This window comes from Heteronotia binoei, chromosome 5, assembly GCF_032191835.1.
Source record: "Heteronotia binoei isolate CCM8104 ecotype False Entrance Well chromosome 5, APGP_CSIRO_Hbin_v1, whole genome shotgun sequence".
Taxonomy (NCBI): Eukaryota; Metazoa; Chordata; class Lepidosauria; order Squamata; family Gekkonidae; genus Heteronotia; species Heteronotia binoei.
The window spans coordinates 12,595,926-12,607,227 of record NC_083227.1 but is presented as its reverse complement, the minus strand read 5'-3'; the positions used below and the strand labels follow the sequence as shown (position 1 = coordinate 12,607,227).

Below are 11,302 nucleotides of genomic sequence, written 5' to 3'. Positions count from 1 at the left end.
CTCCTTTGGAAATAATGAAGGATAGGGGCACCTTCTTTGGGGGCTCATAGAATTGGACCCCCCTGGTCCAATCCTTTTGAAACTTGGAAGGTATTTTGGGGAGAGGCACTGGATGCTATGCTGAAAATTTGGTACCTCTCTCTGAAACAACAGCCCCCCTCCCCCGAACCACAGAGACCCACGGATCAATTCTCCATGATACCCTATGGGAATTGATCTCCATGTGGACTAATGGAGTGCCCAGCAGACATTTCCCTCCCCCACCCCTGTAGGAGATTGTCTCCGATGGGCAAATGTGGTCTCCATTATATCTTATGGGCAGGAGTGCTTTCTCTATGGGCTGGCATGTATAGGGCAGGCGCTGTTCCGAGTTTTAGTACGTCTCCTCAGGGGGGGTCTTTCCCCTGTCAGATGGGGGGGGGATTCTCTATCTTCTTTTCCCACCCCTCTTTCCCTCTCAGCAAAGGAGCCAGCCTCCGGGTCTTTCCTACAGATTTCCCCACAAATGAGGTCAGTTCCCCAGGGGAGAGGACTGAGGGCTTTCCTCTCACACACTTTTTGGAGGAAGTGGGCTGCCCTTTCTCTCCAAGAGATAGGTCTTTTCCCCCTGCACCCTAGGAGGTAGTCCACGACTTTCCTGGAGATTTCCTCACAAATCAGGTTCAGTTCCCCTGGAGAGAGGATGGGAGGCCTTTCCCACCTTTATTATTATTAATATATTTATTTTAGTATATTCCTATTCCACCCATTCCCCATAGGGCGCAGGGCGGAGTACGACATATGATAAAACAATAAAATACAATTGAAACATTCTATAAACAGACAACTCAACAGCATTCAGATGACCATGTCATCACATATTGCCCAGACTAGCCATCTCACACCATGGCAGTCTTTATTCCATTTCCTAGCACAGATGACCAGATCAAGAAGACACGCCCGCAGCCTCAGCTAAAAGTCTGGCGGAACAGCTCCATTTTACAGGCCCCAAAAGTAAAGGTAAAGGTAGTCCCCTGTGCAAGCACCAGTCGTTTCCGACTGAGCTGCCGTTGCTTTCACTACGTTTTCACGGCAGACTTTTTACGGGGTGGTTTGCCATTGCCTTTCCCCCCGTCGTCTACGCTTTCCCCCCAGCAAGCTGGGTACTCATTTTACCGACCTCGGAAGGATGGAAAGCTGAGTCAACCTGAGCTGGCTACCTGAACTAGCTTCCGCTGGTATCAAACTCAGGTCGTGAGCAGAAAGTTCAGACTGCAGTACTGCATCTTTAACTCTGTTTCACGGAGCTGTAAAAAGGTAGTGCTTCAAGAGGAGAGACTTGAGGTGAAACTTTTCTTTCCTTCTTAATGTCTCAGGGCACCGCATTCTAAATATTATTATTCCTTTTGCCCTTTTCTGGTTCCGTTAAAGATTTCAGATTGAGTGAAGAGAAGAGAATTAGCATTCCTTCCCTAATGGGGGAAGGGCAGGAAAGGAAAGGTCCCCTGTGCAAGCACCAGTTGTTTCCGACTCTGGGGTGAAGTTGCTTTCACAACATTTTCATGGCAGACTTTTTATGGGGTGGTTTGCCATTGCCTTCCCCAATCATCTACACTTCCCCCCCCCCCCCCAGCAAGCTGGGGACTTTTTTGACCGACCTCGGAAGGATGGAAGGCTGAGTCAACCTACAGAAGGCTAATAAACCAGGTAGGGCCTGGATCTCAATAGGGAGCTGATTCCACCAGGTCGGGGCCAGAACTGAAAAAGCCCTAGCCCAAGTTGAGGCAAGATGGGCATCTCTTGGGCCGGGGATGGCCACAGATGTTGGGAGGCTGAATGTAAGGACCTCCTGGACATATAAGGAAGTGGGCTGCCCTGGCTCTCCAAGAGATAGGATGGGAAAGGCAAATCTTGCCCTTCAGCATACAAGACAGCTGTTGAAGCCACGTGAAAAGGTAAAGCGGGAACAATGAAAGGAGGGGGGGGGGGGAAACACTGCGACGATCAGTATGAGAAAAAGGCAGACAAAAAAAGCCCAGCCTTGTTACTGGAAAAATAATATTACAGAAACAAGGATAAAATCAATGCAAGGCCTTTTACTGGACCAATCAAATTTGTGCAAAATGAAGTTAACCGTGAAAGAAAAATGGTGTAAGCCAGAAAGAAGTGGCAAGTCCCTTTCTCTCTCTCTCTCTCTCTCGGCTTGACTTCGCGAACGAAGATTTAAGAAGGGTGCAGTAGTCCACGTCTGCTGCAGGCTCGCTGGTGGCTGACAAGACCAATGCAGAACAGGCAGATCCGGCCACAGTGGCTGCAGGGAAAAGTCTGATTTGGGGTTGGTGCTGTAGCAGTGCGATTCTTCCTCAATCTCCTTTTGTCCTCAAGACCAGCTATGCGTGTGTTCTCAAAGGAAGAGACAGCCTGGTGGATGGTGTGCCTCCATGCTTTGCGATCTGAGGCTAGGTCAGACCACTGGTGATGGTTGATGTGACAGGTGCCAAGGGATTTCTTCAAGGAGTCCTTGTACTTCTTCTTTGGTGCCCCTCTATTTCGGTGGCCGGTGGAAAGTTCGCCATACAGAGCAATCTTGGGAAGGCGGTGGTTTTCCATCCTAGGATGGCAAGTCCCAGTCGCTACTTAAAAACTGTCCGGGAAAGCGTAGGTTTCAAGCGCTGTTGCAAACTTAGCAGCCAGATCATTTCCCTGTGTATGGAGTGCAGACTGAGAAGCCTCTCTCTCCTCCTTTCTCTCTCACCCCCCTCACCTCTCCTTCCTTTCTCTATCTCTCCCTGTCATCTGTCCCCCATCTTTCTCCCCCCCCCCCCCAAAGTAACTTGTTTGTGAAATTGAAATCATTTCACATCTTGGCTGTTTTCTTTGTGCTTTTGAAGTAATTTTTCCTCCAGATTGCAGCTCTGAGTTGGAAAATAGTTGGGAGATTTCGGGGTGGAGCCTGATTAGTGGGCGTTGCCTTCTGACACACTTCTGGTGATGTCAGGGGGTGTGGCATATGCAAATACGTTATGCCAATGAGTTCCTGGAAAGCTTTTTCTATGAAATGACCCCTGCAAGAGATGTCAAACATGCAGCCCGAACGCCGAATCAGTCCCTCAGAGGGCTCCTATCAGACCCCTGATCAATGGACTGTCATCTGCTTCCTTCTCCCTTTCTCTTGCTTCCTCCTGCATCCCAGCTTGCTTTGCCAGGCTTGCTCAATCGCACCAGAACTACAGAGCAAAACCTCTATTTTCTCCATTGGCTGAGGCTCCTCCCTTGGGGAGGAAGGGGGGGGGAGGAATAGCTTGCTTTGCCAGGCTCTGTCAATCGCACAGCAGAGCTACTGAGCCAAGCTTCTCTTTCTTCTATTGGCTGAAGCTCCTTCCCCACCAGGTCCTTTGGGGAAGGAAGGAAAGCTTCCTTTCCCCAGCTCCCTGGATCCCATGGGAGAGATACAAAGAAAGCACCTTTAAGACTTAATAAGTCCTAATGTTTTAATCATTTTTTTTTTTTAAAAAAATCTTTGTGTTTGCCTGGCTCAAACCAGACGGCCAGTTTGGGTCGGCTTCAAGCCATCCCAAAGCGAGCCGGCTGGAAATTGAACGCCCCTGAGCTTCCGGACAGCACTCAGAAAAGAGGCAGGCCGTAGGCCGCCAGGGAGCGTCTGAAACGCTCTCGCGTCCTGTCTGCAACTCCCTGGGTGCTCTCCAGGCGATTCCCGGCTTTCCAGACGGCCAGGAGGTGTCTCAGAGGTGTTGGGTTTTTGTTTTTGTTTTTTTTAAATCGTTGTGTTTTTCTGTGTCCTTTATGAAGTTTATATCTCTGCCACCTGGCACTACATTTTATGACAACCACGACCAAGCCCCATGTCAGATTTGGCACTCATAAGAAATGAGTCCGACCCCCTCCCCCCGCTCTAAGTCTTGCCAAAGGAAACCAGCTACGTTTCATGGATGAGCTGACTTGTGACATCCCACACGTGCAATCTTCACCTCTATGTATTTTTACCGAGTTCCTTTTGAATGCTAACCAGAGAAAGCTTCACTCTGGAATTCTCAGATACCTCTGAAAGATGAGGGGAGAAAATAAGAATGAAAGAGAAGCCATGTTGGATCAGGTCAATGCCTCATTCAGTCTGATACTCTGTCATACAGTGGACAAAACCCAGGTTCCATCAGGAGTAGTCCTAGTTGATCCCACTGATTGTCTGTTTTAGCCCCAATGGGCCATGCTGAAGCAGTAAGAAGCAGATTCAGTAATTTAACTAAGTATATAGTTTATTGAAGCATAATACTTGATTATTCTCAGAATACAGGGAATTTTAGAGGCAGTAATGCTCAGAATAGAATCAATACACACAATGAAAGTCAAAGCCACAGTTAACCAGGCAGCCCGTCTACTGTAATATACTCTACATGGGTCCACCCTTGAAGACAGAATCTCCAGCTGGTACGGAATGTTGCAGCTTGATTAGAATTTGGGGAGAGGCACAGAACGAAACGTATCTGAGTTGCTCCATTGGCGACTGTTCCGTTTTCCAGTTTACATCAAGGCGCAGGGTATTACTGACAAAGCCTTTCAGGGCTCAAGGTCTACAGAGCTACAGGACTGCTTCTCTCAATATGATCTATTACAACTGCTTTGCTCATCTGTGGAAAGATAATGGGTGAGACAGAGAGCAACACACACAGAACAATTCACGTATGCAGCTCCCAACTGGGGGAATGTCCCACAAAACAAGAGGAAGACCCCCCACAATTCTTACGTATTTTATTTTATTAGATTTAGGGATGAGAGAGAATGCAGTGGGTAGCCATCTTAAGTCTGTCTACATCAGTTAAAAAGAGCTGGAGCACCTGGAAGACTAAATTTGCGGCAGGATATGAGCTTTCCTTAGTCACAGCTCACTTCTACAGCTATCTAGACAGAAACCTTTCTTTTCGACTGAAACAGAATTGTCTAAGACAGTGCTATCATGCCAGAAATCAGGCTGCTTTCTAATTTCCCGGTCTACTTTTCTTTGATGGAATGTCTATCCCCATGCCACTTTCTCCTCAATGTGCATTCTTTCATGGCATCTAAGTCTCTTAGAACTAAAGCATTTCCCACACTCTGTGCGTTTATATGGTTTCTCCCCTGTGTGAGTTGACAGAATGTTAACATTCTTCTATTGAAAGCCTTATTCACACCCCAATCATTCATATGGTTTCTCCTGTGTGAATTGTTTGATGGAAAGTTAGACTATCCTTCCATGTAAAACTTTCCCCATCTTCCTGGCATGTATATGGTCTCTCCCTAGTGTGAATTTGTTTACGGTAAGGCTTCTATGACTAAAGCCTTTTCCACACTCCAAGCATATATTCGAGTTCTCCCCATGTGAATTCTTTGATGAAATGTTAACATATTTTTCCCTCAAAAGATTTTCCCACACTGCAGCATTTATATGGTTTCTCCACTGTATGAATTTATCACAGTATGTAAGGCTTCCATTGCTACTAAAACACTTCCCACATTGCAGGCATCTATATGGGTTCCCCATTGTATGATTTTTTTTAATGGAAAGCTAACATACTGTTCTGTCGAAAGCTGCTTCTACACTATTTATATATTTTTCCCCGTGTGAAATCTGTCATGGTACATGTGGCTTGTCTTGCTACTTAAAGCATTCCCACACTCATTCATTTATGTGGCTTCTCTCATGTGTGAATTTTTTCGATGGCGATTTAAAGTATTTTGCCATAGAAACCTTTCCCCGCACTCTAGACATTTATACGGTTTCTCCCCTGTGTGAATTCTCTCATGGGAAGTAAGGTTTCCTTTGTAACGGAAACACTTTCCACACTCCAAACATTTATATGGTTTCTCTCCTGTGTGAATTCTTTGATGGGAAGTGAATGTATTTTTCTGCTGAAAGCTTTTCCCACATTCCAGACAATTATATAGTTTCTCCCCTGTATGAATTCTCTCATGGCGAGTAAGGCCCCCTTTACTACTAAAGCACTTTTCACACTCCAAACATTTATATGGCTTTTCTCCTCTGTGACTTCTTTGATGGGAAATTAACTTACCATTTTGATGAAAGCTTTTCCCACACTCCAGACATTTATACGGTTTCTCCCCTTTGTGAATTCTGTCATGGTAAGTGAGGCTTAACTTACGACTAAAAGCTTTCCCACACTCAAGGCATTGATATGGCTTTTCTCCCGTGTGAATTCTTTGGTGGGAAACTAAAATATTCTTCCATGGAAAGCTTTTCCCACACTCCAAACAGTTATATGGTTTCTCCCCTGTATGACTTCTTTCATGGTAAGTGAGACTTATCTTGCGACAAAAGGCTTTCCCACACTCCAGACATTTATATGGTTTCTCCCCTTTGTGAATTCTGTCATGGTAAGTGAGGCTTAACTTACAACGAAAAGCTTTTCCACACTCAAGGCATTGATATGGCTTTTCTCCCTTGTGAATTCTTTGGTGGGAAATTAAAGTATTCTTCCATAGAAAGCTTTCCCCACACTCCAGGCATTTATATGGTTTCTCTCCTGTATGAATTCTTTGATGGGAAGTTAGTGTGTCCTTTCTTACAAAGCTATTCCCACATTCCAGACATTTATATGGTTTCTCCCCTTTGTGAATTCTGACATGGTAAGTGAGGCTTAACTTACGACGAAAAGCTTTCCCACACTCAAGGCATTGATATGGCTTTTCTTCCTTGTGAATTCTTTGGTGGGAAATTAAAGTATTCTTCCATAAAAAGCTTTCCCCACACTCCAGGCATTTATATGGTTTCTCTCCTGTATGACTTCTTTGATGGGAAGTTAGTGTATCCTTTCTTACAAAACTATTCCCACACTCCAGACATTTATATGGTTTCTCTCCTTTGTGAATTCTGTCATGGTAAGTGAGGCTTAACTTACAACTAAAAGCTTTCCCACACTCAAGGCATTGATATGGCTTTTCTCCCTTGTGAATTCTTTGGTGGGAAATTAAAGTATTCTTCCGTAGAAAGCTTTTCCCACACTCTAGGCATTTATATGGTTTCTCTCCAGTATGTCTTCTTTGATGGGAAGTTAGTGTATCCTTTCTTACAAAGCTATTTCCACACTCCAGACATTTATATGGTTTCTCCCCTTTGTGAATTCTGACATGGTAAGTGAGGCTTAACTTATGACGAAAAGCTTTCCCACACTCAAGGCATTGATATGGCTTTTCTCTCTTGTGAATTCTTTGGTGGGAAATTAAAGTATACTTCCGTAGAAAACTTTTCCCACACTCCAGGCATTTATATGGTTTCTCTCCAGTATGACTTCTTTGATGGGAAGATAGTGTATCCTTTCTTACAAAGCTATTTCCACACTCCAGACATTTATATGGTTTCTCCCCTTTGTGACTTCTGTCATGGTATGTGAGGCTTAACTTACGACTAAAAGCTTTCCCACACTCAAGGCATTTATACGGCTTTTCTCCCGTGTGAATGCTTTGGTGGGAAATTAAAGTATTCTTCCATAGAAAGCTTTCCCCACACTCCAGGCATCTATATGGTTTCTCTCCTGTATGAATTCTTTCATGGTAAGTGAGACTATTCTTGCGACAAAGGGCTTTCCCGCACTCTAGGCATTTATATGGCTTCTCTCCTGTGTGACTATTTCGATGGAAATTTAAAGTGCCCTTCCGTAGAAAGCTTTCCCCATACTCTAGACTTTTATAAGGCTTCTCCCCTACATGGATTCTTTCATGGTAAGGAAGGCCTCCTTTGCTACTAAAGGACTCCAGGCATGTATTTGGCTTCTGTCCTGTGTGGATTCTCTTATAATACATAAAGCTTCCATTTTGTTTGAAGCTTTCCCTGCATTTGAGGTAGTTATATGGTTTCTTCCCTTTGTGGCTTCTTTGATGTGAAGTCAGTCTTCCCCTCTGATGAAAGTTGCTGCCGTGATCCAGGCAGTTATGTGGTTTCTCCCCTCTATGAGTTCTTTGATGAGAAGTAACATTGTCACTCCAACTGAGCTTCTTCCCACACTCCAGGCTTTTAAAAAATTTTGCCTCTCCCTGAATTCTCTGCATATCCCTGGCTGGAAAAAAGAGATACTTGTCAGGACACGGTGAAAAATGAGCAGGAACATTAGAGAATGAATTACATTAACTGTGGAAGAAAATACATGAATTCAAAAGCTTGGTGTCTAGACATACTTTCAAAGGCCTTTGTTGATCCTCTGAAAGCTCATATTGTACTACAGGATTAGTAGTTCAGGCATCTTTTTGGCACTCATCCCAGCTCTTTGGAGGTGAACCACTTCTTAGGATAAGGAAGGTCACTGAAACCCTAGGAAACTGACCTGCCAATTCCTCCTCTTCAGCCGAGAACAATAAGAAATGCTCTTCTTTTCCTTCCAGCCAGGACATGAGGTCAGGTTTGGCACTCGCTGGTCCTTTCCATCATAAAAAAGAACACAAAATTACAATTCTACTCTGTGAGCAGGGGTGGAATTCTACCAGGAGCTCCTTTGCATATTAGGCCACACCTCCCTGATGTAGCCAATCCTCCTGGAGCTTACAGTAGGCCCTGTACTAAGAGCCCTGTAAGCTTTTGGAGGATTGGCTACATCAGGGGAACATAGCTCCTGCTAAAATTCCACCCCTGTCTGTGAGCATCAGTTTGGCTCCTCCAAGCCAACTTGACTATACTCCCATAGGCACAACAGACAAGTTAGAGGAGTGTGGTGGAGTACGGTTGGAGGCTGTGTTTTATTATAACAGTCACAGACCAGATGAAAAGCACAAATCTATCAGAATTTTTTTTTAAAAGTAAATTATACAAATCTATCAGAGGTATACTACTAAAATACATGTCTATATATACTACAGCAGCGTTAAAATGTAGATTTTAGTATGTAATAGTGGTCGTTTGTAATAATTTGTAATTTGTAGACAAAGTCTACGTTTAATGTTTGTGTTTATGTTTAATTCGATTTATACCCTGCCCTCCCCGCTGAGGCGGGCTCAAAAGAAAAAGAAAAAGCTCCTATTATTTAAAATTTGGGTGCAAAACCTAGCTGTCACTCTGGTGATTGTTGGTATGTCACCAATCAACAATTTCCCCAGAGATATCTTATCCGTTAGCACCTTAGACTGTTCTAAAATAGGGAGAATTGTCTTGTCCCTAACTTCCTTATAGAGGGGTCAACGAATGAGAATACGCATGGTGGAGTATTGGACAAGTAGAGGAAATGATCTCCCACTGAGCTTTCTGCTCTTGATGAAAAGAATCCGTCAGTCTATCAGCAACATTTTTTTAAACAAAATCATCACAACTGATATCTTCTTCTGGAGAACAAGAGAGGATCAGATTTAGGAGTCAGCGGACATGGAAATATCTTAAGCAGTCGGGCTGCAAGTCTTCTGGCCCTTTCCAAATCACCCAAATGCTAAGAGCATAATAGAAGACATGCTGGAGCAGGCCAATGGCCCATCTAGTCCAGCACTCACTAACACCCATTGGACAAAAGCCAGGTGTCATCAGGAACTCCAGAAGGTCTCTGACTCTTGCCCCCCCGCAGGTTTATCCAATCCCCACTTGAATCTGTTTCCTCTTTTACCTACCACCACTTGACGACACTGTGAATTTTATGAGTTAATCACTCTTCTATCCCTATAAACGTCACCTGGATTACATCTGTTAGCTCTTCTCAGGTCTCCCTGTTCCATGAAAAACAACCGGGCCAGGTTCCGCCCCACAATTAGGAGAGGTTTGTGTAGGGTAAACTTTTCAACAATTTCTAAGATTTTTATGTGCCAAGCTCCCACCAAAGCATTCTTTTGGAACCCTAAAATACTCCAGAGCATTAGAGAATGCGGTAGAAATCATGAGTCTCCATGATAGACCATGTTACCCCCTTCCTTGTAAGCACTGGAGCGGCATCCCCTCATCTTGTGTAGATAGTGGACAGATCATGGTGTGGGCCCAACCTCCAGCCTCGAAGCCTGATCTTTCCTGAAGATAAACTTCAATGGCTAACCTTTTCCAGATAGGGCTGCCAACCCTCCAATCCAGGTGGGGAATCTCCCGCCCAGGAGGTTCTCAACCCGCCAGCTCATATTGGAGGAACCTCCCTCCGCATCGCTGGCACGATGACATCACCCGGAAGTGACATCATCAAAATGGCGGCATGCGTGCGGGGACGCTCTAAGCGTTTCCAGGAAAACTCTAGCCATTTGGGAGGTAAAACTCTATGGTGCAATAGGTGCCATAGAGTTGTAACCTCCCAAATGGCTAGAGCGTCCGGGAAAACCATAGAGTTTTCCTGGAAACGCCTAGAGCAGTCCCACATGGGGCACCACCATTTTATTGACGTCACTTCCAGGCGATGTCATCTCATTGCGTGGCGCACAGTGCGCACATGACTGTCCCCTGCTGGGGGATGAAGAGGACTTGGCAACCCTATTTCCAGATGTTGGGTGCATAATAATCCATGAAAGGCCCACAGCAATCAAAGAAATGAAAAAACCAGGGTGAGCCCTGGTAAAGAATCCTCAATGTGGATGTTGGAAGTCTCTCAGAACAAGCAGTCTAGATGTCCCAAGCACCATGCTTGACAGCTGAGAGCTTATGAAACCAGCAGAAAAGGCAGCCATGTCTCCCCCAATCACATCACAGCACAGGTGAGAATAGGCCCCTTCTTCGACCTGCCCACTTTCTCCAACCCAGTATCTCTCGGCAACCCTTCTGAAGGCCTCTCATGTGCTCCAAGGACTACTAAACAGAGCCTCACGGCTGTGCATGGAGAACTCCGAACTCTTGCCAGATGTGTAGATGGGATGGCATAACTTAGCCAAAGGGCCTGGCCACATCCTTCCTCAACTGGGCTAGTGATAAAATTTAAATCTTAAAAAAAATAAAAAGCCATTTTCTAACTATGAACAAAGAAGAGTCTTTTAGCCACGCTCAAGAGACTCAAGGAGAAAAAGACCCTCACCCAGAGAGGCCACGTTCCCATAATTCTCCAGCATGACTTCCTTGTAGAGAGCTCTCTGGGCTGGGCGTAGGAGGGCCCACTCCCCCGGGGAGAAATGCACGGCCACCTCTTCAAAGGACACTGGGGATCCTGGAGGAGGAAGAAAGTAATTACTTTCATCAGTTGAAAATTGGTTCATGAGATAAATTCAGACATGGATATTCAAACGATTCCTGAACAGCAGCATCCAGAAGGAAATCAGGACCCTGAGATTTCCCCTTCCCAGCTCCCCTTGGGGCAGCGTGAGGTCAGAGGGGTGGCTGGCACTCACAGGAGAACATAAGAGAAGCCATGTTGGACCAGGCCAATGGCCCATG

At 45.1% G+C, this 11,302-nt stretch overlaps 2 protein-coding genes across 8 annotated transcripts in view; one reads left to right on the top strand and one right to left on the bottom strand.

Moving 5' to 3' along the window:
* The window catches only part of LOC132571063 (zinc finger protein 883-like), a 661,721-nt gene that overhangs the window by 410,721 nt on the left and 239,698 nt on the right, over positions 1-11,302 (top strand). The gene's annotated exons all lie outside the window — the stretch shown is intronic.
* Positions 4,236-11,302, bottom strand: part of LOC132570939 (zinc finger protein 585B-like) — a 73,710-nt gene continuing 66,643 nt past the window's right edge. Inside the window, exons 10-12 of the mRNA XM_060237574.1 lie at positions 10,947-11,075; positions 8,310-8,402; positions 4,236-8,045 (exon numbers count right to left, since the gene is read on the bottom strand). Coding sequence (XP_060093557.1) covers positions 5,659-8,045; positions 8,310-8,402; positions 10,947-11,075 — 2,609 coding nt within the window. The 3' untranslated portion in view covers positions 4,236-5,658. The remainder of the gene's footprint in view (positions 8,046-8,309; positions 8,403-10,946; positions 11,076-11,302) is intronic.